This window comes from Gallinula chloropus (assembly GCF_964237585.1).
Source record: "Gallinula chloropus genome assembly, chromosome: 3".
Taxonomy (NCBI): Eukaryota; Metazoa; Chordata; class Aves; order Gruiformes; family Rallidae; genus Gallinula; species Gallinula chloropus.
In genome coordinates, this window is record NC_140087.1 from 41,602,785 (window position 1) to 41,628,638 (window position 25,854).

At 35.5% G+C, this 25,854-nt stretch overlaps 1 protein-coding gene across 2 annotated transcripts in view; it reads right to left on the reverse strand.

The window, feature by feature from the left end:
- The window catches only part of SIPA1L2 (signal induced proliferation associated 1 like 2), a gene marked incomplete at its 5' end in the record, with an annotated part of 75,639 nt that overhangs the window by 42,153 nt on the left and 7,632 nt on the right, over window positions 1–25,854 (reverse strand). For both annotated transcript variants that reach the window (XM_084261880.1, XM_084261879.1), the window contains 5 exons: window positions 6,644–6,918; window positions 9,402–9,978; window positions 11,442–11,599; window positions 17,938–18,041; window positions 22,481–22,655. In XM_084261880.1, coding sequence (XP_084118006.1) covers window positions 6,644–6,918; window positions 9,402–9,978; window positions 11,442–11,599; window positions 17,938–18,041; window positions 22,481–22,655 — 1,289 coding nt within the window. The remainder of the gene's footprint in view (window positions 1–6,643; window positions 6,919–9,401; window positions 9,979–11,441; window positions 11,600–17,937; window positions 18,042–22,480; window positions 22,656–25,854) is intronic.

The following is a 25,854-nucleotide window of genomic DNA, read 5'->3' on the forward strand; positions in this document are numbered from 1 at the left end:
TGAAAAATAGTAAATGAGTTTTACTTTAAAATAATTCCACAGCACAACAGATGTATGCAATTACTTACAACAACCTCAGATAAGGCTGCTGCTCACTTTGTCACTCCTGGTTTAAGGCGAGTGATAACGCTCTGGCAGTCCCTTCACAGAGCTGAAGAGAGGAGGCTGACAATCCTTCTTTTTGAAGATACACTCATTGTCCTTCTGATCTTTGTTACTATTCAGTTTTAAACAGAATCTTTGTGTTGGTGAGCTGACAAACAATTAAGAGGCCTCATAAGAGCTTCTAAGCCTGCATTGTTGTATGAAAAAGACAAGAGAGATACAGACAGGAGGTTGGATGAAAGGAGCTAGTCATGAAATAGAAGAGGAGAAAAAAACCCCATACAACCAAGGTGTTTGGCTTTCTTGTATGATCAGTAAGGCAGTAACAGCCCCTGCAGTCTCTGATGATGGAAGCTAGGACACAAGCAGAGCAAGTCACATTTCCAAATCCCAGAGAATATGAAAACAGCTACATCAAAAGACAACAATTATGGGGAATAAAGGTTTGAGAGACTGTTGGCAAGAAGGAAGATTCACTGGGAAAAATAGATAACTAGGAAAGATTTTTGTGCCATTAAAGAGAAAAACCATCAAAATTTGCAGTAAGATTATAAAATGAAGAAGAGCTGGAACACCAATTGCTGAGAAGTTGTATGATGCTCCAACTTAAGAAATGGGAGTGATGAATAACAGAGAGGACAAATGAAGCAGGGGAACAGTACCAAACAGAGATGTAAGGAATCCTGATTTTGAAGTAGTCTTTATGATACTGAAGAGACATGATTAGGAATAAGACCACACATAAGGACATACAGGAATCAGTCATGAGGAAGTAGTGGGGAAAAGATATCTTACATGATTAAATCAGTTGAATTTAAAATAAAATGATAAATATAAAGTTGGGCTCCATAGTGATGCCATGTAGTGCCTTACAATGTATCTTCTTTAACAAATATATAAAAAAAATCTAATTTGATTGAATCCAAAATCTAAATACAACTACTGCATACACTAAAGTATCTTCAGAAATAACATCTTTGGAACCTCAATAGGCTTAAAGGAAGGGAAGAAAGAATAGGAGATTGAAATGACTGATGCAAAGCACATCCACAGATTCTTTATTTATCCCTCCACCAGCCAGATTCAGAGGGCAGCTGACTCATTCAAACTTCAGATTTCCAAGTTATCAAGAGTCCTTTGAAATATTTCATTCTTTACTTCAGTGGAAGAAACTATTATTTTCTTCAAAGCAACTTTCCATAGAAGCAAAAAACATTCCATTAGGATCCCCTGCCTTCTTTATTTGAGACAGTATAAAGACATCAACAAATTTCAGCAATTGCACACAGCATAGTAATCACCTAGGCTGATAGCACGCTGATCTTAACATCAATTCAGTGAAATGCATTTCTAGAGCTGCATCTTAAATTTTGCTATGTGGAATGTTCACCTAATTCTCTTTTACAAAAGAAAATGATGGATCGACTGTATTTCTGATAAAGATAAAAATTCCTTCAAGCATACTCTAAGTGGTTGTGTCTATATTTTACTTCAACTGATGGACCAAATGAACAATGTGAAGCCCAGGAGCTTCTCAGATGTGACATGTAGTATCTGAACTGTAGTAACAAACAGCCAAAACCCAAATGTTCTTGTAAGCCATATTCTAAATAGCAGGGGCCATCTATATGAATGCTCCAAACATGCTCCAAAGTTCATACTGCAGCCTGTCAGCTACAATACCTGTTGGGTTGAATCACAAATGCAAGTAAATGAGACGAAGGGCACAAAATATGTCCGTAAGTCTTTTCTCTGCAGAGCACTACTGTACATGGCAAATTAAAGATGTTTTAACCACCTTATATAGTGGTAGTTGAACTAAGACAAACACATAAATTTCAATGGAGTAAGTAAGATTCTAGCAGAATCGACAGTTTAAAATGGATTTAGAAATTCTTTAATTCCTTGATTGGATTTGACTGATGAAGGCTATAGTGTCCTTGAGCATTACTGTGACACCACCAGTGGCAGCAAATTAGAATGAACATCATTACTCTCCTGTTAAAATGTGTATAATTCAAGTTCCTGCACTGCAATACTTGTGAATACTGACAACAACAGAAGGACAAATCAACAGTCCTGAAGGAAAATACACAGCATAGAAACAAATATGACCCAAGCAGACTTACCCCGATCTGAATACACTGACCATTGTCTCTGTTTTAATACTCCTTTTCAATTTAAAATATTTATGTTTCAAATAGAAATTTCTTCTTTCTATCTAAATATCAACCTGGTGCCATGCAAATAATTATGATTTCTCAATCTGTGCATGATTATTTAATTGCTGGGGCAAACTGAAAACAGCAGGAGCTCTGTCTCGAGTTCATTAATTTTACAGGATAGTAAATGAAAGGCCTTATTGCGTGATTGGTTTTGCACGCAGTTCTTTCAAGACTACAGGTAGAAGGATTTACATTAAGCAATGGAACCCATTATTGAGCAGAATTTTCCTCTGTAATTTCCGAATCACTCTGTAACATTCTTTTGTAAGTACCTTCAGCATTCCAAATAATTTATTTTCATGCTGAAATAAATTAAGACAGCTTGTAGCAAAAAATAAAATTCTAATTGCTAATGGTTCATTACTAATTATCTCAGTGCATGCACATTTACACTTTGTTGGTTTTCTTATAATATATAGAGGGCTGATGGACTGAGGATGATTTGTGAGTAAGCTAACAGAGAAAAAAAAAATCAAGTTAAGAACTTGATTAAAGACCTCTACTTTAGCTGATATTTTTCCAAGGGATTGGGACTGCTTTGGAAACACCCCTGTATACTTGAAACTCATTTTCTTCTCAAGGGTATAATTCCCAGGACACTCCATAGCACTCATGTCCAATTTGTGTAAACTTACTTCAGAATTTGATCCCAGCATGGAACCAGTGCTAATAAGCAACCTAACGAGAAATAACAAGAAAGTTCTCATCGCTTCATATTCTTAAAAACCAGCAGAGAGAGCTAAGCAGAAACTACTCTTTCAAGCAGAGGAAATCAGCTGATTATCTCAGTAAGTGAAAGATGGACATTAATAACATGTTATACATCAAGATTTTTTCACAAAAATAGGGTAATTTTTTTTTGCTAAATTCTATTTCTATTTTTATAAAAAACATACCTTTTTTATAAACTGCCAATACCTACCCTGAGAAAAAAGGCTGACATACAGAGAAATAAAATGGCAACTATCAGAAGACCATATGCTCTGTAGGATGAAATCAGACCAAGGTACTTATTTCAGCCTCCAAATCTACTCTTCTACATATGTCAGATAGACTGATGTATAATTTCTTAGAAGAAAATTTCTCAAAAAGCTGTGCATGAAAGCAATAATTAATGGAGCATATCTGTGAAGCTTTATCCTGGTTTTGAACCTTTGTTGTTCTACACATGTGCCATGTGTGGATCAAGGATTGATGGATCCCCAACTTTGAAGGAAATACCTGTATGTCTGTTTTGAGTGTTATTTGATAATTACTAGAGTTACCTGACAGTTAAAAAAAAAAATCTCTCCTGATTAGCTGTCACACCTGCCTTAGCTGTTGCTTACAGACAGGTGTTGTAAGTAACTAAAAGACCTGATTCTATCCTATATAATTGAGGACTATACATTCTATATATCTGCATATGGATTCACCAATGACAGTGACATTTCTTGTCAAATGAAGGAGAAATGGATGACAGTTCTCAAGATACTCCAATTTTACATCCAAAACTACTGCCTATAAATTTCCAAGTAAACCTGGTATCAGGGTAAAAGACATGAACGTATTGGAATATGTCCAGCAAAGGGCTACAAAGATGATTAAGGGATCACAGAATCACAGAATGCTCAAAGTCCCCCTGCCATGGGCAGGGACACCCTCCACTAGATCAGGTTGCCCACAGCCCCATTCAATTTGGCCTCCAACACTTCCAGGGATGAGGCTTCCACAATTCTCTGGGCAACCAGTTCCAGGGTCTCACCACCCTCACAGTAAAGAACTTCTTCCTAACCCCTAATCTAAACCTGCCCTCTTTCAGTTTAAAACACAAGGAGAGACTGAGAGCACTGGGATTGTTCAGCCTGTGAAAGAGAAGGCTCAGGAGGGATCTTATCAATGTGTATAAATACCTGATGGGTGATAGGGAGAAAAAATAACAGATTGAAAGTAGTATCCAGTGAAAGCATAGGAGGCAAGGTGCACAACTTGAAATACAGGAAATTCCATTTAAGCATAAGTAAAAACACTAGTACTGTTAAGATGATCGAATACTGGAAATGAAATTGTGGATTCTCCACTGCTGGAGACATTCAAAACCCAGTGAACATGTCCCTGAGCATATGCTCTATCTGACCTTGCTGTGAGCAACAGAGTTGGATTCAACAATCTTCAGAGGTCCCTTCCAACCTCAATTACTCTATTTCTGTGATTCTGCAAGATAAGACATTGCAGATGGCTAAGAGAAGCAATTGAGCAGGAGACAGGGAGATGGATTTGCACAAGTTTTAACTAGTTGGCACCTGTGATATACTGCCTTCTCTCTCCAAACCTCTGGTAATATGCCTTTCTGTCTTCTCCTCCCCCTCCTCCCCCCCCCCCCCTCGCCATTTGTTAATATATTTTTATAAACAAATGTCATAGGTCATGTTTGTCAACTGAAACTCTCAGTCTTGTCTCCTGGTATCTGTATGGCTTTCTGTCTGCTCTGTTTAGAGTATAAACATTGAGAAAAGGCAAGCTCAAAACTCTATGGATATCAGAACCCTTTCCATTTGGGCAAAAACACTAATCATATTTTGGAGTTAAAAAAGGGAGAATTAGGAGTTTACTGTTTCAGTAAGAAGTCGATATTCGAGAGAAAGAGGCATTAATTAAGATTCCTTTTATATAATAAATGCTTTGGTGTTTTCCATCTTTTAGAATAGAAACATGAGTTTAAAAAAAATAATTTTCCTTAGTAACACAGTTTTAAAAATGAAAAAAAATTATAAACAAGAACAGCTTTTGCAGATTTTTCTCAGTTTGGTGGCACTCAGTTAAAACTCCTGCACATAGACTGAGTGCCATGTATCACACTGATTTGGGATTTTAACATTTTATTTCTAAAAATGTATCAAAGAAGATATAAACAATTCAGACAGTATGCATTTTTTCCATCAGGGCCTATAAAATACACAGTTTTACCTTCAATATAATAGGATCAGCTCATTAGGCTCATATTCTGTAAACAGCTTGGAAATGTATACCAAACAAGTCAGTGAAAATTCATACCCAGAAGCAGATGGTGAGAATAGCAAAGCTAAGCAAAGAGAGGCTTAATTGCAAATTCTATCCAACTAAGCAAAACGGTGGTATTCTACATTCACAGGCATTTTCTTCAGAAAGGAATCCAACACATTGACATGCAGGTTGAGGCAGGGGAGGGCACTTCTGTGTCATTCATCAGGCCAATGACTACTTGGAGAATTGCCACCAATTAAACAGTATTCGTGTACAGTTGGCACCAACTTCACAGTGCTGCATGCTACGTAAAATTTTATGGCTTGTTGCTTTGCCAAAAGCAACACATCTAATGCTTTTTCTGTTAAATTAAAAATCAACAAGAGGTTTTAAAGTTGGCCTTCTACAAGAAGACACGTAATTCAATTTACTCTGGTACAGTTCTCATTTAGAATGAGCCAAATTAACAGTGCCTAGACAAGGTATGTGAGAAATAAAGTCATGTTATTATTAAGTTTTAAAATTTCTCTACGTCTTTGCCAGTTCATTACATTCAAAAATGGAGAGAACAGCAAAAATCTTGTTGTCATCAAAAAAGGAACACTAACAATAGAAAATTAAATTTCATCCCTGAAAACCATGGTACAGTCACTATAAGAAACTTTATTACAGTCTTTTCCCGAGTGTGTGACCATATTTTTTTATATTTATATTTTATTAATTTATTTCTTTGCTTTAACTGATAATTTCATCGATGCAATCCCCTATTTAAGATGACTCAATTAGATAGCTGTAGAAAAAGGGGAAGACGCTAAGACTTGGTGCCATATCACACATACGCAGAACCCAGTATTTCACTACTGCTAAAATTCAAACATAAGAAAAATAAACTAAGTCTTTTTCAGTAGTCAGGAGTCAGAGAAGTTTCAAGACAGACAAGGTACAGGTTTCAGAGAAGGATTCCCAATTTTCAAATTTAGTATTAAATCGTAAAATTCTCATGTGGAAGAAAAAAAGTCACATCAGCTTTCATAACAGCTCAGTCACGAAGCACTGAAGTTTACTTTTTACTGTTCTTTTTACTGTTTCAAAGCCATGTAAAGGTAAATTTTGCATTAGATTTCTTAGAGGATCCAATTTTATCTTCTATTACAAGCCAAAAGGGGTTTCGGGGAAAGGGTTGCTTTATGAAGCTCAGTAGTATAACCACCAAACATGATAGATAATATCCATTTCCTGAGGGCCTCCAATAAAAGAGGTTTAAGCAGCAGCAGAGAAAAAAACCCACAAAACCAGATACAGATGTAGCAATGAGAACTGTTGCTCCTTACCTTCTAGGTGCTCCATCCTCATGTGGTTGAATAATCACCACTTTTACAGTCACAGATGTACGTAAAAGGTCAATCATTTGTTCGTGAGTCAAAGTTGCCACAGCCACTTTACAGATCTCAACCAGGCGGCTCCCTTGCCGTAGGCCTGCCTTCCATGCAAAACCAAAGGGCTCCACGTCTGCCACTATCCCTTCAAAGTTCACGTGGAATCCCAGTTGGCCCAACCCATTCCTCCGAAGGGTCATTTCTGTGGTTTCACATCCTCTGGTCACTATCTAAAGAAGCATCAGATGGTTATGCTATTGTCAGGACACAAACTTCCTTGAACACTCAAACAGATCTGTTTGCAAACACTACAAAGCCATATATGGCTTGACATTAAATATCTAAAAAAATCTAATAATAACAATTATTTTAACATTTGTTCATGAATGAAAGTTTCTGCATAAAAAAAAGAATAGTTTTTTTAACACTTCCCAGTGCTAAAAACCTTACATTCCCAGAGCAAGCAGCTGAACCCTGTAAAGTTCCTTCCCCTTGCCCAACGTTAACACAATACCATTTATATCTTATTGAAAACTTAACAGCTGCTTTAGTTTCAAAACACAAAGCAAGTAAATGCTGTCCTGTCAGTTAGTTCATTCTTGTTGGCTGACTGACTGCAGGTGTGCAGGAATTTTTTCTTCAGTATTCAATGGGATTAAACTTGGGATATAACATGAGCCAAACTGAGTGAAATGCTTCAGTTCTTGCAGCTTTTCTTCCTCAAGACCACAGCAATGAAGGTAATTTTGATTTATTTTGCCTTGTAGTCAGATTTCTAACTACATCTTCTCCAGATATGGGCATCATTAAAATGGGATAAGAGTTTTCATGTCCCCGGGAAATTCAGAAACAAAAAAATTACTTTCTTCATATTGAACGATAAGTAGTTCTGTATTTATAATGAACAGCCAATATTTGAATTCAGACTTTAAGCAAGCTCATTTTCATATACTATATAACAAAGTCATCAATAGTTTTCCTCACTAAAAAGTTATACAATAGCGTATGTGCTCCAGTCCACACTACCTGCAAAGCTCATGGAGTTACCCTACCATTCCCTTCTGACACTGTCACAAAACCAGTAATTTAGTGCCATTAGTAAAATAAGAACTAAAATGTGATGACTGTGAAACTGCATTATCAAAAATCTTAGTTCCTAATGCTCATCATCCAAAGATCTCACAGTGCTCTGTAACACTCCAGCAAGGCAAGTATCTGCCATTTAAAGATGCTACATATGCTACAGTACAGATCAAAGGACCTTCCCAAGGCCACACTGCTTTAAGAGCAGTTCCACAGCCCACCTTGTTCTACAGAAGTATTCAGGCTGCTTGTGGTTGCTTTTAGCTTGTATTACAAAGACAAACACATTACTCAGCTAGCTAGGAGGCTAGTGCCCTGTATTGTCAGGGCATAGAATAGGTCTTTGCAAAGGTTGTTTTATAGTTTAAGCTTAATTCAGGAGGCTGTTTTGGAAGAGTCTTTCTCACTCTCCTTTGTCTACTTGAGCCAGAGTCCAGCCAGTTTAACTCACTAGTTTATTGTGTGCTTCCCACAGAAGCATGACCCAACCTAATTCAGGGTTGCATGGTGAGGGAATAGGACTATGCAGCTAGTGAGATATTGGCACTGTGACTGGGTAAACCTGTCACAAGCCCAGTCCTTTCACTTCCTGAGTCATGTGCAGTTGACTAGATGCAGCTTCATGGGAGGTTTAATGTGATCTAAGACCTTATTACCACCGTGCAGGCCCTTGTATCACATTAGTACTTGTGCAGCCATGCAGACAGATCTGAGATGCGATACAGCTGAAAATCACGGTCCTTTTAAAAATAGTGTTAAGGGAGTGGCAGGCAGGCAGGGAAAGGATGGGACTGTTTCCTTCACTGCCAACTACTATGAAAGTACATCTCCACCACTGACAATGGAACTTGCTTGCTGTTTCACTGAACACGTGGCTATGCATGAGCTAAGAGCTGGCTTCTCTGAATGCACTTAATGCAGATGAAATTAAGACACAATACCCAGTCTTCTTTTAATCCTGAAATGCTTCTCTTGGTTCAAATCAAAATCAGTGTCTTAACTTTTTACATCTTTGCCTACTCTGGATGCACAGATAGGTTTCCTATTCACCTTCATGATTTAAATCTAGGGAATAAAATGTAGCTATTTGTTTGAGAAATGCTTTTACTGGTGACTGAAAAGGATAAATCATCTGGTCACTGAAGTCTGACATTATGTCAGAGTTTAAGTTTTCATCTTTAGTATGTGCTGGCACATGTGGTTGCTGACCCTAGCTGTGTTATCAGTCACTTAAGAGGTTTTTAATGAATGCATAAGACGTGTGGAATCAGAGTTTCAAATACTTCTTTAGTGGTTGTAACAGTCACCTCTAAGTTTCTAAATCAAAATGTAAACAAGGACTGTTTAGAATGCATTCAACATCCTCAACTAACTAGGGAGGTAACATTAGTATGCAGCTTCCAAGATTGAGGAAGAAGCAGGGAAAAGGAGAAAAGTATGAGGTAAGAAAATGGGTTGATAACACCAATCTCATATGCTGTTGTGAGGAATACTGATTATAATATTCTCTGAAGACTGAAAGCATTCCCCAAGTATAAGCATAGGGCATTTTAATTGCATCTTGGAGGAAATGTAGACAAGAAATTCTTCAGAAAAATATTTGTTATTCCAGTTTAGGAACTGTACTTACTTCAAGTCTTTGAACAATTTCTCTGATGTCTTCAGTGCAATTATCTGCTGCAGACAGAAGAATACATTCTCCTCTTTCATAAAATATTTTGATGCTCATTAATCCAGACGTCCATCCAATAACATCTCTGCAGGAGCAGTTAAACACAACATTTTTTGATTCTTTTTCAATCAACATAATAAACTCGTTGGAGATCCCAAGGAGACATTCAATGTCAGCAGACTGGCCAAAATCTCGTGCAATCACATTCCACATAATTGCCCCAACACTGAACAGATGTGCATCTTTCCTTGGTTTCACTTTTTCCTTTTTTTTTGCTCCTAAAGTAATAAAGCTAAACTTTGCTGAAGTATCCACTGTAGCTGTGGTAACAAAATTTTCTGCCAGATCTTTCAAGTATTCTTGACGTGTCCTTGTGGCCATGGCTCGAAATTTTTCCGACTTATGTGCTGCATTTTCCGCATTAATAACTTTGGCTAAAAGGAAGTCCCTAAAGACTGCTGATTTGGGAAAAGTTACTCCTTTGGGAATGGGTGGACCAAACGGAGGTACATCTTTTGATCGTGAAACACCAACACTAGAAATAGAAAGAAAAAACACACTAGTTAATTCATACCAAAAAAAAAAAAAATCAGCTGATGAGCAGATCTGTAACCTGTGCTGTGCATTTACACAGTTGGATTTAGCTTTCATGTCTATTACTAGGTATTTTAGACACATCAAAGAAAACTGATTAGGTTGCCTGTTTTTAAATGGCTTTTTCTCTTTTAAATATCTGAAAGACATTATGTATGTTTCTTACTAACAAAAAATAAGAAGAAGGGTGTCACTGTCTCCTTTCATAGAATAAATATAAAAATCCTTGGAGACATAAATGAGAGAACTATTTCTAAGAATTACTTTTTAATGTAACTCTGACTATCATTTTAAGCTGTCACTCAGTTGCATGACCTTAAAACTAAGAAATATATAAATAGAAACAGAATTTATTTTAAACCTTAAACATTTTGCTACAATGAAGTATGAAGACAAAGTATCAGTGACAAAAGTGCCTAAAAATGGGAGAATTCTGTATCTTTTTAAGTTGCCTACTTCGTTAATAAAGTTTATAAAGGCCACAATTCTTGATACATATAGTTCACAGAAAGATGTAAAAGAACGAGGAATATTTTCTCATTGATACAGTTATACCTACAATTGATTTATACATAACGTATTTCAACCAAAAAAGGATTTCAAAATACGGTGCAAAATGCAGTCACATTTGGGATGACAGACAGACATCATTTAGCAGTAAGAAAAACGTAACTTATGAAGTGTCATGTATTATTAAACATAAAAGGGCTACTGAAACAAAGTCAAGTTCAAAAAGATAGCTTAAGTTCTAAAAGGCAGCTAAAAGACAGTGATATGACCTGACCTTGTAATATAATTTCATTCAAACAATGGATAAATAACATTTATACGTGCTAAATCTGCACCATTATGCTTCAAGTCCATATAATTATTTGCACAATTCCCCATTAGTTTCAACTATGCTTCCACCCCAGTTACTTTGCTAGAATTCACAACGACTTAAATGTGAGAGTCAAGCTCATCTGAAATTTGTTTTTATACTCCCCTAAAGTCGTCATTCATGTGCTTAGAGGTCATGACTCACCCCAGTGTCTTAGTGTCATACTCAAGAATTTAAACAGCTTAATAGCCTTCTAAAATATTTTAAATCACTTTCTTTGAAAAAGGAAATGCACAATACAAATTCTAAATAAATTTCTATTGCTATGTCTGCAAATCTTATTTGCACAAACTTACACCCCCATTTTGTGTCCATAAAGCTGCAACACAGAGTTCTGTATATACCCATTCAAGTCTAGAAACTGTGCCACATAACTTCAGTTGTGTGCAGGGGAGACATTGGGGTTTCACGCTCACAGAAAACGTAGCAAAAATTGTATTGTATACACAATATCTCTAGGAAATACAAAACTGTTATAAGAGGCAGTTCCATTGTAACTTAAATAGTTATAAGGCTCTACTCACCTATAACACACATTTTCAGTGCAAGGATTATGCACTTTGACTATGACAAATACATGTTGAAAGTGGGAACGAATATTTTTTGGAGTAAAAGGAAGTGCTCCTGGCTCTTGGAAGACAATGGTAACTATGTCATTTCCTATATGCCTTTTTCTTAGCAGCTAGACAAGAAACATGCATAAAAAAATTAGTTATAAAAAAAAAAAATCACAATTTATTCATTTTATCAAAGAACCCCCAAACCAAAATTAAGCTTAATTTTTCAGAAATAACTTTTAATTAACCAAATCCTTGCTAGCTACAGATAAATGATATTGGACTGAACTGCAAAAAGATAGGGAAATGAAACTGGGCTAAGTTCACAAAAACACTAGTGAGGTCTCACATCCCCACACTAGTTCTGCAGTTTCTCCTCATTTCTCTTATTCTATGAGGAAAAAACCCATTTTTTTTACGTGGTGCATCCCTTCAGTAAAAAAAATAAGTTACACCACTATACAGAGAACTGTACCTCAGCTTGCCATTTACAACATAGTATTTGCTTCTAAATAAAAATTATTACATTTTTCTTTCTCAATTAGTCTTCCTTTTTCCATAGGTTATCATGAATACTCATCACATTTTAACAAGGAACTGCATTTTTAAGGAACAGAGCTGAGACATAAAATACTTATGTAGAAACAACAGCTATTAGAATCTCGTAATTGGTAGCTTTTACCATCAAAATATATTTAAGCAACAATTTCAAGTACTAAATAATGGTTACAAGCTGAAATTTAATGAAAACTACAAAACATGTCCAGCAGTATAGGATCACTTCTCTCTCTCAAAACAACCACCCAACAAAACATGGTAAAACATGTTCATGTTCCTCATGGAAGGTTTTTTGTCACTTTTTTCTTAAATAGCTTTTCTTATAAAACATCCATGTATGTTTCCAGATGGGAAAAAGTAGTCTAGCAAGTGCTACATTTTAAACATCCTTCCAAAGTCTGGCAAAGACATTTTGTGAACTAACAGCACACACATGAGCTTTACCTTAGCTCATGTGTAACTAAAAAGGATACACGAATAAATTTATTTGTAAAAGTTTATAACAGGAAAAATAATTCTATATCAAGCTGATTTTGCAGAACACAATCTTTCTAATAAAAGATTATTTGGCTGTATTTTCTCAGTTCCATTAAAAGTTAGCATTTTGGCTACCAATAAAAAAACCCTGAAGTTGCACATGCTATAGCCTAAGACACATATTTCATTTTATCTCCTAAAATAACACTAAGGATGGTATTCTGAAGGTAGTAAAAAGGACCAAAGCCACAATTGTAAAGCACTCAGTATATATTATTTAATAGATAATGAAAATCCCAAATACAGCTTAAAGAAATAGGACTTCTGATGAAGCTTTAAAAAAGATGTAAGAACAGAAAATAATATTTAGTGTAAGTCATGTGGCTCAATCAAGTCTTTCAGGTAAGACTGAAATAAAAACAACTGGCTATTTGAGCAATTTAACTTATACTTCCTGTTGTGTACAAATTACAGAAGTATACTACGTGGAACTGATTGCAGAACTATGTCAGGTATACTTTAATTTGCTGAGTTAGCAAACCATAAAATTAGATCATAATGGTGAAGCACAAGTTCATGTTTAGAGGTTATTATCTCATAGGTTGGAATTTACACCCCAGTTAAATATGTAAAAATCCTTCCAATTACGAGATGATTAATTTTTGCCTTTGTTATATAACTAAGAGCCCAATTACTCTTTCTTGTTGCAGTGGTTTATACCTAACCTTACACATTTCACAGAGCAAAATCACAAAAATGAGAAAGAAACATCTTGTTGAAATTTGTATTTATTTCTCAAGACAACCACTGTTTACAAGAATATTTTCTTGTTTTGTAGACCTCTTTAGGGAGTTCCACTTGCCATCATAGGTTGCTTAAGCAATAATACTCAATAAGGGGTAACTTTTAGAAATGCTTGCAATTTTACTAGCAAAAACAGTCTTTTGAAATTTATGGCAGTTCCTGTATCCTAGCCCTAAACTATTTTTCTAGACCTTAAACCTCCAAGAGGCACAAACATAAGAAACGGGAAGTCAGGTTATCATTTTTAAGAACCTTACCAAACTTGCAGAGATCTTCTTCAACATTTACAAATAAAATTAGTGTAACAGCGTTGTAAGTAACTGTCATGCATAAGTGATCAGTGAGCTTCAACACAAGGCAAAGGCAAAGCACAGTTGTGGCTGTGCACAGAGGATCATAATGCAAAGAACTTGGAAAGGGGAAAGAAGTAAACTGAGATGACCTGGAAGATGGAGAGAAGAGCTCTGGATAGGATAAAGGAGTAGGAGAAGAATAAAATATTGAATGGAGAAGAAGGAAGGAACACATACTGTCCTGGGAAATGTAAGATAAGGATAGCATACTGAAAATGAAAAAGGAATTGAAGGAAACCAGAACTAAGCAAAAAAAAATTATAAGAAACCCTTCTCTAGTTTCCATTCTATGACCTAGATTTGCCTCCCAGCTTTTACCTCCTAGGTTTTGGGTTTTTTTCCCAGGTTCTCAGTTTCCCCTTCCTCTCCCATTTTGAGGTCTGCTCAGGTTTGTGTTTTCTAGGGGGGTTGTTGCATTATCAATTTTATTATTTTTTTTTAATCTGCCTTTCTAACATACTCTAAAGAGTCTCATGCCAATGCAGAGCACAGTAGGAGCTCTCAACAGGGTGCACAGATTACGGAGGATTACTTACAGTAAGAAGACGTCAAACATACTTTGACATCATTCTAGTCTAAACTGGAACGTTAGAATTTGAAAATGAACCAAATCAAATATGATAGGCAGCCAAAGGGAAATCAGTGAAGATTTATGCAATTAAGACAAGACAAACAAAGGGGAGTCCGCTAAGGAAAATATGTTAGAAAAGCAGAATCCATTAGATTAAAATTATTTATACCAAATAATAGTTCCTGAATTAAATCTGATATTTTAACTACTCAATTCTAAATTTTCAGATATGCATTTCTGAAGAAAAGTACTCTTAAAATATAGCATATATACAGGTTATGCACAGCCATAAATATCTACCCACTTCTGTGGAATTTTACTTGCCTAGTCAACCTGCAAAACAACAAGGGATTCTTGTTGAAACAGCAGTGAAATATATTCTTCATTCAGTTAACTGATGAAATGTTAATAGTCAAATGAGAAAATCTGCAAAGTTGTTTTAGTATGTGTCTAACATAAGTGGATTTAAAAGTTTATTTTAATTTTGTGTTCTTAAACAGTACCAAAACCAGAAACAAATGCAAAAGGTATTTTTTATCAGATCTGGTTAAACTGAGTTTGGTATAACCATGTCTTGTTAACCCAACCATTTTAATAGTAGCTTAAATTCAACAAGTCTATTTCATCACTGCATATCTGTGTAATTTTTAAGTTTTCATTAAAACAGGTGAAAACTGGTTATTTGAATGGATTTGGATTAATCAGGTCTGACCATGTGTACACAAGCAGACTGCAAATGTGTGAACAGGAAAATTGCAAGGGAATGATTTGGAAAGGGATATTGCAAAGGTAAAGTTTAAAGGGGAAAGCCTTGAACTATGATTTGAAGAAAAGGCCAGTAAAGGAAAAGAAACAGGCCACACCAGGGCTGGTAGTCTTTTCTGTCCTAGGGAAGGAGCAGCTGACTTGAAAGTTCCCAGCCTATGTTGCAGCCAAAGTGAAAATTACCTTGCTCTTTGGATCTCCTGCTGGCTCTAAAACTAGAGGGATGTCCTGATCAGGGACCAAGCAGGGCGTAGTTATGTCCTGGAAGAAGCAACAGACAATTCTGGCGTGGCCTATTTTTGGCTCACAGTTATCTGGAATATAAGCAATGCTCAGTGCTTGCTCATTGAAGGGAATGGTCCTGGATGATGAAGAGTGGTTCAATACCTTGCCCAGTCATTATCAAAGAAGGGACATAGGGATAGGATTCAATAACCTTATCACCAGTACATACACAATATCTGAGCAAAAAATAAGTACTGAATGGGGGTGTTCATTGCTAACATAACCTAAATAGAAAGCTACAGTGGTCCCTAAATTCCCCTTACTTGGTTATGTAGAAGTAGCAAGCCAAACCTTGAAGAGCCAAACAACATTCATATTCCACCGCACCTGTGAGTCTCTCTGTCTGGAGCCCAACTGATGCAACTGCATCTGTGGTCTTCAGCATCTAAAAAGGCCTCAAGGAAAAAGATCTAAGCAAATTTTATCCTAGCACGTGAGATATTACACTCCAGTATGAATTTTGGAACTAAGCAGTAACAGAAGAAAAATGAAACAATGATTATAGATCTCTCTTGCACATTAAGGCTGGCTAAATTCTGGTCATTGGGTGTGCTTGTCACATTTCATTAAGACAGTGTCCATGCTGTGTAAACACTGGTGGATTCCAACACTAAAAAAAATTATGTGGTCGGTCTTCAGACAGGAATACTACCTGAACTTGGAGAACTGCTACAGTGAACCTGTTAATGTTACAGTGATGAGAGCTTACTACAACACTGTGGAAAGGACTGCTCGTTGCTGGGAAAAATCACGGAGTTAAAATTGGAAGATATTGCCATACACAAGAATCAAGCACCTGACTATAAAGACAGACATGTAAAGAAATTATGAGAATTCAAGGAAGGCACAGGAAAAAGTGAAAGGACAGTAACAGGGGGTGGCTGAGGAACACGGCAGTGAAGCTGACAAACAGCAAACAATTATGAAAATTAGGATCATGGCAGGAGGATATCCTGTTCTCACAAACAATGTAATGTCACAAAAGGCAACAACAAAAGTAATAAGCTCCAAGTAAGGCCATATCCACTGTCAGTGCCTGTGATTAGCTATGAAAATATTAATTTTTTCCTTGTAAGGCAAGCTCATTCAGTGTATTATATCTTCTTAATATTGTACAGTTTCCCTACTTACATGTGCTTTCCAGTCAAAGATTGTTATGACTGATTACAGACAGAACAATTCCCAGTGTGTTTACTAGATTAATCCTGTCTTGAAATAAGGTGTAGGCGAAACCTTAGAGAACTGGAGTTATCTCAAATTGGTGATGATGAACCAATACCTTGATTACTAGATATTGGCACGGTAGAGTGTGTGATACAGCTGAAAGCCACACATTTTAAAATGTGAGTCATCTAAACATTCATATTATTCATATGGCGAAGAATTTCTGTCTTCAGCTTCCTAATTTAGTTTTGTGAAACCACATCTAAATCCTAAGTGTAATGGAGTAAAATTTTTAGTTGCCTTAATTGTTCGCTTGAATCAGTTCTTACAGAAATCACTTTCATAGAATCATTTTTTGGTTGGAAAAGACCTTTAAGATCATCAAGTCCAACCATTAGAACATTATTGACCGGCTATTTAAAACATATAAAGACATTATATACTCTCATCTATTTAATTTTTCCATTTATCCTTTCTCAAGAATTTTAATTATATTGTTTTTTTCTTAATGCCTTGACATATTTTTCTTCCAAGACCTATTGACTGGGTAGGCATGAAAGACAGAAGTCATAAATTGTTTTATCAATCAGTAACCATCTTTTGTGTGCTGTTCAAAAAGAAGATGAGATAGCATTTTCCTTCATGACAGCCCTCAAAACTGACTGAAATCTTTATCTTGCGTGGCAACAAGAGAATATTCTAAAACTAAATAAATCTGAAACTTATTACTGCAGACCTAGAAAAAATGCAGAGTAGCAATTCAGAAAGTTACAAACTATCATCAGTGTGACCCATGAGCAATTCTACTACTTTTTTTCAAGGTGTTAATGTCAATATATTACACCAAACATGCTTGTAATTCTTAATTCATTTGCAAGAAATATCTGAGACAGGCAAGACAGAGTAGCCTTACTGGTGCACCACGCACTTTGGATGCTGTGCTAGGTTTTAGCCATCCTTAATGCTTTAAATATATTCTGAGTTATTACATAAGCAAATGGAATTCTCCAGAAATAATAAGTACTCTGCAACTTTCTGCGTTCACCAGCAGACACCTTGAAGACCATTATGCATTTATTACTAAGCTGACACACTAATAAACATTTCAAGATCCGTAATATAAAGATTACGTGCAATCGTCTTTAAAAAAAAAATCTTATTACATGCATATTTTAGCCATAAGACTACTTTCAAGCTTCATTCCATTCAATGTTTAAGACATATTTAAGATGTAAATCCAGTCCAAACCAAAAATAACTCATTCACCACAGGCAACATTACCTTTTAAGAGTATGAAGTGGAGGAGATAGATTAAGTTCCTAAATTATATAGTATAAAAATGCTACAAGAGTTCTAATGCCTTATAATATTTCAAGAAAAAAAAAACAACTGAGTCAAACTTCATATAAAACAATACAGTTTTATATCAAACCCTCAATGTCAAACATGTATAATTTAAAATTACAAAGAAAAGTTCAAAACATACCTGTTGCCTGTTACTGGGCATGTATGGAAGCATTGTTGACACATGAAACATTAACTCATAATCTTTATAGGTAGTATAGAGGGAATGAGTTCCTGTTGAATCAGCTGGAAATTAATTTAATGACAAAAAGTCAGTAAAAACATTCACACTGCCTTTTAGGACACCGTTCTTTACATGCTATGATTTAAATCTATTCATGCAATTTAAAGACTTTTTCAATAGAACAAAACCGGTCTGCATCAGCTAAATAGCTACTTTTTAATTTAATATTATGACATAGAATGGTCCTGCAACAAATTGTCCAAGGAGTTTGCTGTTTATGAGGCCTAAATGAGCAAATTTTGAATAGACAGGCATTTCATGTAAAAAGAACAAACACTTATCTGCTTGAGGAGAGTTTTATATGATATGTATATTCTTTATTTAAAACATTAAGGGCAATTGACTAACCCCATACTTCACCAAAAATACCCCGAAAATTTTACTTCAAATTAGACATTAAAATACGCGCTGCAAATCAGATATTTTAAAAACATAAAATATGTACACAAATACATTGCAGTACAGAATCGTATTAGGAATTTTATGATATTTTAATATTATTAAAATATATTTCATATCTGATATGGCTTAATATTTTTATTTGTTTTACTTGGAAAGTTTATTAGTAGAGTTACTATTTCAGAATGTTTACAACAAATCAGATAAGTTTTACTCTGCAGTCATGAATACTTTTTATACACCTTCTTTAATATGTCTGGATTGTTTAAGTATGAGCAATTAACTTTGAAGCAGGAGGTTGGGAACACCCTACTGAGACAACTATAATTTTTCTTTTTTTCCATGTTGCCTCATTTCTTATTACAATTTTATATTACCTATACCAATCAACATTCTCCAGCACTCTCTTTCACACACTTTTTAATGGTTAGGTGGATTGTTTTAAATGTTAACTGCATGACAAAAAGAAATTGACTGTCAACTTTAGTTCTCTCCTTAGAAGTATATAAACACACACTTAGTGTAAAATTCAACAGTAACCATACTGTATCTGTAGCCCTAAATTTGAAAACATTTCTGTGTGTAATTTTGAACATACTCATCTAACAACTAGCTTCATCAGTTATATTTGTATAATAATAAAATTAAATTTATTTATTAATGTAGGTTTAATATAAATAAATTACTGTTACTTAAGAAATAGTGAGCATAATTTCCACTGAAGTGTTCTTAGAAGTTGCTTTAAAAAACCAAACTTTTTTGTACTTCTCTATTTTAAAATCGTTGTTGAAAATAAAATTCCATTATAACCTTTCCATGGAATTTTAGAAAGTCAGTTTTGAAGAGTTAGGAGAAAATAAATTATATTGTGAGATACAATTATTTGCCTGAACTACACTGATCTCAGCAATCCTATACTTTAACTCCTTTTGCAAATAGATTTTAAATAAAGTCAAGTTGTCTTGAACAGATACTGTACAAAACAGTCCCTTTTAATATTGATTAGAGAAAGGCAGATTAATCATCTTTAAATCAAATTTTTCCTAATACCACATCCTAGTTTGTTGAATGCTTTTGATATAGCACCTTGACTTTGGAAATGAGCTACAAAGTTCTCCTGATATTCAGTCCCTTACACTAAGCATGCTGACACCTAACTCAACAGATGGTTTACTGAATGCCGACTGAGGCCCACTGTTACTCAATTTACATAACTTGCTACTACAAACATTACCCTGCCAACGATTTTAGGGAAAAAGAATTATATTTGGGCTAACACTTTGCACCTCATTCCCTTACGAGCATTATTTTCCTTTCACAAAGGCTGAGAAAAAATGGCTAAACTTTTTGTGTTATGCAACATTTCTGGTTTTTTTTCTGCTTTTTTCCCTTTCACCAAAGGAAAGTGAAACCACACTATTTCTCTGTACATAAAAAATTGCAATGTTTCCTCAATTTCTTTCATCTTCATTTTTCTCTTTACAGGTATAAAGAAATAAATGCAAACATAAAGCAATTTATCCATACCCCAATCCATAATTAAAGTCTGAACATTACAAATGAGAATATTAATGCTCCAATAACCATATTTCAATTCATCATCTCTAGTGGATTGATGTTTTAAAAACATGTGTTACACAAATTATATAGTGTTGAATTGGTGAAGTTTCCTCTAATTTTCTTATTTTTTGATCTTGGGATTTAGAATTGCGTGCCATTAAAAATGCACTAAAGGAGAGCAGAAGAGTTTGCAGTTAATATATTCCATGTGTTCCTCAAATTTGCACAGGGTCTGGCTTGGATGGAGTTAGTTTTCTCCACAGCAGCCTATACAGTACTGTGTTTTCCGTATGTGATTAGAGCTGTGTTGATAACACACCAATGTTTTATCTATTGCTGAGCAGTGCTTGCACAGCATCAGGGCTTTGCCTGTTTCTCACACTGTTTCCCACCCCAGGGAGTATGCTAGGGTTTGGGAGGGGATGCAGGTAGGACAGCTGACTTGAACTGATTCAGGACATATTCCATGCCATACAGTGCCACACGCTGCAGCAAAACTGTAGCAGGGCAGTTTTTCCATGGTAGCTGTTGGTCAGACTGGCTGGGCATCACTCTGCTGATGGGAGGTGGCAAATGATCACCTTTGCTTCACCTGCTTTTGTTTTCACCTGTTTTTTTCTTGGTTGGGTCTATTTAGGGGGAAGTTTTTTACAGAAAGAGTGGTGAGGTGCTGGAACAGGCTGCCCAGAGAGGTAGTGGATTCCCCGTCCCTGGAGGTGTTCAAGGCCAGGTTGGATGGGCCCTGGGCAGCCTTGTGTAGATCCAGGCCTGGAGGTTGGTGTCCCTGTCTGTGGCAGGGGGGTTGGAGCTCTATGATCCTTGGGGTCCCTTCCAACCCAGACCATTCTATGATTCTATGGCAATGGACTTGGTTTCTCTTGGTTGTTTGGGGATAATTTTTTTGGTAGGGAGCGCAATTTTTTTTCCTTTCTTTCCTTCATTTACTGAACTGTTTTAATCTCAACTGATCAGTGTTCAAATGTGCTATTTAAAAAGAAAAAAATTCCATACGTATTCCAGTTAAATGGAAGATTCCTAAGAACCAAGCTAGATCAGGTGAACAAGTGTCAGGAGGAACAGGGAAGCAAACAGGGGGACTTAGAGATTCCTAGATGTGTGTGACTATCTGAAAGGCAAAATATCCCATGGAAGAAAACAAGATCTTCCCACAATGTCCTTTAAGTGCATCTTTCTAAGCTTCTTGGCAGTTTATCTCTAACAGTTCAAGACACTTTCGTGTTTGATTAGCAGAGTAAGTAGAATACGCAAACAAATGGCAGGATCTAATAGTTTAAGAATATGTACTTTGCTAACAGAAATACTCTTTTTCCATTATACACTGGCTACATAGAGTATATTAAAAACAAATAAAAATCACATCTCTTTTCAGGATGTAATACGCAAGCTACAGCAAAAATATGGGTACAAATCAAATCATAGCATAGTATGGTTTAGGTTGGAAGAAACCTGTAAAGGTCATCTAGTCCAACCCCCTGTAAAACAGGGACATTTTCAACTTGATCACCTTGCTCAGAGAGCTGTTCAACCTGAATGTTTCCAGGGATAGGGAATCTACCATCTTTCTGGTCAACATATTCCAGTGTTTCACCTCATTCATCATAAAAAAAAGATAATCTTCATTATATCTAGTCTTTATAGCTATAAAAATAGTATGCTGCAATAAAGTAGATGAATGCCTAGATACCCTTAGATCACAGTTCATAGTGAATCAGCTGTCAAAATCCTGTTAAAGTGACATTAAACTAAGAATGAGTTAAGTTAAAGATAAGGGCAGTGAAAAGCAGTACTAATAAAGAAATAGGTTAACAAGTTAACATATCATTGACTTTTTAAACAGTAAAACTTCAGTTCCTATTTTTGTTACCAAACCAATTTGTACAGTTAAGTTATTATACTATTAAACTGCAATTGAAAGACCTGAAAAAACAGCAGTAATAACACAGTGGTTAGATGAATGGGTATCAACTGCTGAATAATAACCTGCTTACTGTATGTATGAGAAACTTGAAAGCTTGATTGCTCCTTAAATATAAACATCAATATATATGTTGATTAAAAACCAGCACAAAAGTTGAGTTGAAATAAGGAAAATGGTCCCTTGTCATGACTCCATATTTTGAAATATGTATCTTTTCTTTTGCCTTTTTTAGGGGTAAGATAAAGTGTAGTTGGGAAATTCTGAAATATAGAGAGAATACCACTCACATGATACATTTTTAACTCAGTGCAAACCAATTACATAAGCTGTTTTAATTTTCAGCTTTTACTAATGTCACAGAAAAAGTAAATAACCTTCCAGACACGGTGTGTGATACACGCTCTTGTCATATGTTTCATCTTCCTCATTACCATATAATCTTACTCCTGAAAACCCAAAGCCAAGACCATGAAAAGACAAAACAGGATTTGTAGATCAGATGGATAACTTCAGTTCCTACCACAGGTCAGAAACTTCACTTACTTTTATTATCTAGCTGAGCCCTGTATTTACTAAATCCTTTTAGCCGTACTCTCTGGCCCAGCAGATCGAGGAACTCTTCAAAAGCTGGTCCTGCCATCTCATTGTTATACATCTCTTCCTCTGTGCTTTGGCCTGCTTTGCAGTAAAGGATACCAATCTTATGTTGAAAACTCAGCTGAAATGAAAAACAACAAAGAATGGAAAGGAAAAATTACAGAAGGAAAGGAAAGGCAATATTAGAACAAATATTAACTATTTAAAAATAACAACATTGCTATAGCCCCTGGCAGAATTTATGTCAACGTGAACAAACAAGTGTTCCGATTTGGGAACTTAAGTTACCACAGAAAGAAAAAGAAAAAAACCTCACCAAAAAACCAAACCAAACCCACCAAACCACAAAACAACTGCCTCGAAAGAAAATTGGATTGTCACTATACAAACACAGATAAAAGCAGTACATGAAGACTTTTGACTTAGTCAGCTATCTATAAAAACATACTCTTCTGCATGTTACAGGGTGAGAATTGTAATTTAACTGTCTTCTCTCTCAGATTCAAAACAAGGAGAGCTGATTTTCCCGTATTTTTACTCTTTAAAGTTCAGTGCAGTTCAGTTGAAACAGATTTTCAGAACAGTAATCTGTTATATATAACTTTTGCCCTCCCCTAAAATCCTTCGTTGTTAAAAATTATTCCTCATTTTTGAAAGTATCCATCGAGCTAGAAATCTGATTGCAGTGGAATAGTTTTCTTAAGCAGAGTCTCAGTTCTTGAACATTAGAGAGAGGTAAGTTACTTCTATAAAAAATAAGTACAAATCCCCTAAAATGTTTGTAAGGGCGGAGTATTGTCTTCTCTTAGATTTTATGCATACTTAAGGCAAGAAATAGGGATCCTCCATGTTAATGGATTAATCCCATTATTCTTAACTGAAAACTTTTTGAGCTTCAGAAACTGAGAGACCAGTCACACTAGATTCCCTTAAGATAATTATCTATATTTATGACTTAACTCTGTAGCTGTACAGAATTTTCCTAATGAAACTTCAGGACTAATGTCTAAAACGCGTGCAATGCAAAGACTGGATATATTCCTATGGGAGCAAAGGTGACATGAACTGTTTGCTTCACCTTTGTAGATACGTACTGCTACTGCTTTTTAAAGCAAGTATTCTTTCTTTGTCTCCCATAACATTAAAAATTTTACTTGACAGCATTCCTGCTTTAACTATTTACCTCCATTCTCAACCAACACACAGAAAAATCCCCAAGATGTCCAAGTTAATGAAGATTTTTGAAGGCCACAGATCAAACCATTGACATTAAGGATCTCATGCCCCAAAGGTACATGTATTAATATGAAGTAACAGAGAAATACTAGACTATTAAAGTCAATAGCAAACCACCTTATAACACCAGTTGAGACTGGAATTCTACTCTTGGTATGAAGCTAAGCCAATCAGTGGGATGATTTCTTCTCATTTTAACTAGTACCAAAAGGCCTAACTCCATGATTTCAGCAGATCTCTATTCACAGCAATACACACTACAGAATTTTGCCTACAGGTGCAGAAAACCAGTGGCACAGCAGGAATAAGAGTGATATATGACGGCAGCCCTCTTGCTTCGCTGGTGAGCCCCAGTCCATCCTCTCCCTTTGATAACTAGATTTCCATACTAGACTTCACTGAATACTTTTAAGCAGGCAGAAAGTTATGTCAAACACCGAAACAGTCTTCAGTCTGCTGAGGAAGTATGCAAACATTTAATACACCGTTACACGAAATGAGTATTATCCTAGTGGCACTATTAATCCTTTAGATCATGATTCATATTTTTAAATTCATGACACTTTAGCCAGTCATCACCTTCAGCTGCCAAGCATAACTCTTTTTATATTTGCTTGATTAATAAACTGAAAGCATCAAGTATATAAGAGGATTAAAAGTATAAATGGATCTCGTGCCAGTTCTATGCATAGCTTTCTGCCTATGTTCAAGTAATTATCTCATAATAAGCAGCACATAAGATACATTAATATTACATTTTGCCTGGTGATAGCCTGTTTCATGAAAGGATTGAATTTTCAGCACTGATGACCCAAAATAAAAAGAACTGATATGTACTGCTATTTCTCAAAATTAGGAGTCGATGATGAAAGAACTACTTTTGTCAGTTCAATGGGAAATTTCCATTTCTAATTGTCTGGAAAATGTTTACAGTGAATTTGGGAAATATTCTGGTCAGGTCAAATATAGAAGTACTCTATAATGCCTAGAACACACTGCCCAGTTGAGCAGTGAATATATTAGATTAACCTAAATTCACTAGGAATTCAAAAGACAGAGCAACAGTACATCAGGAATGCTTAGATTCAGAGCTGAATGCTTCTGCTTTACCCTTATTGCTTTACCAGAAGAACTGACAAACACAGGAAAAAAGACATTTGGCCAGCTGAATTTTGAATTAAAAGTCCTCTTCAAAGGCTACACTGAACAAAAATAGTAAAACAAACTTAATCCACCCCAAAACCCCAATTCTCTTCCTCTGTCTACATTTACTTCACTTCGAGCAATTAATACAGGCACAAGAGAAGAGAGAATAATTCTGGTAGACATCACCAATGTTAGATGCAATCATTACACTTGAAACTGAATCTTCACTTCAAAATTTAAAAAAAAATTCAAAAATTGTTTTAAAATCCATCACAAATCTGTCTACAAACTATTCAGAAGCTATACATTTAATCACTAGCTTTGAATGAAGCGGATTCCCCTTACTGAACTCAATAAGCCTCACCATTTCCTCTCCAAATTTAAGCCATATGAATATTTTATTGCCATGCAGTTAATCATTCATTTCAATCACAATTTCAGCTGTTTAAACCCAGAATTCTATTCTTGTTAGGTTACTCCAAGTCACTCAGGAAGCAAAACACCACCCCCCCAAAGTTAAAAAACCCCAGAGTTTTAGATGTTGAGATTTAGTATATTATATCCTTTTGCCTCCTTACCTACAAACAATATTAACAGAATGTTAGATGTATTTTCATTTGCATTCAGCATTTGTACACATTAAAATGCAAATACAGATTGTGAAAATAGCTTCTTATTGATGTTAAAAGTTTAGTTGTCATCTTTCACTCCTTCATCTAAAGATAATCTCCATAGATCATTTCTATTTCCTGAACAGCAATCTATTTTAAATATAATTTGCTTATAAAAGCACACTTCATTTTTCAATGAAAATAAGCAAGCATCTCCAAGACCAAGAAAGTTAATGGTTTGCAATACAGACACACTTTTAAAAACATTGCCTATAAAATACTGAAGATTTTTTTTTTTTTTTAATGAATAGTCTTTAAAGGATACTC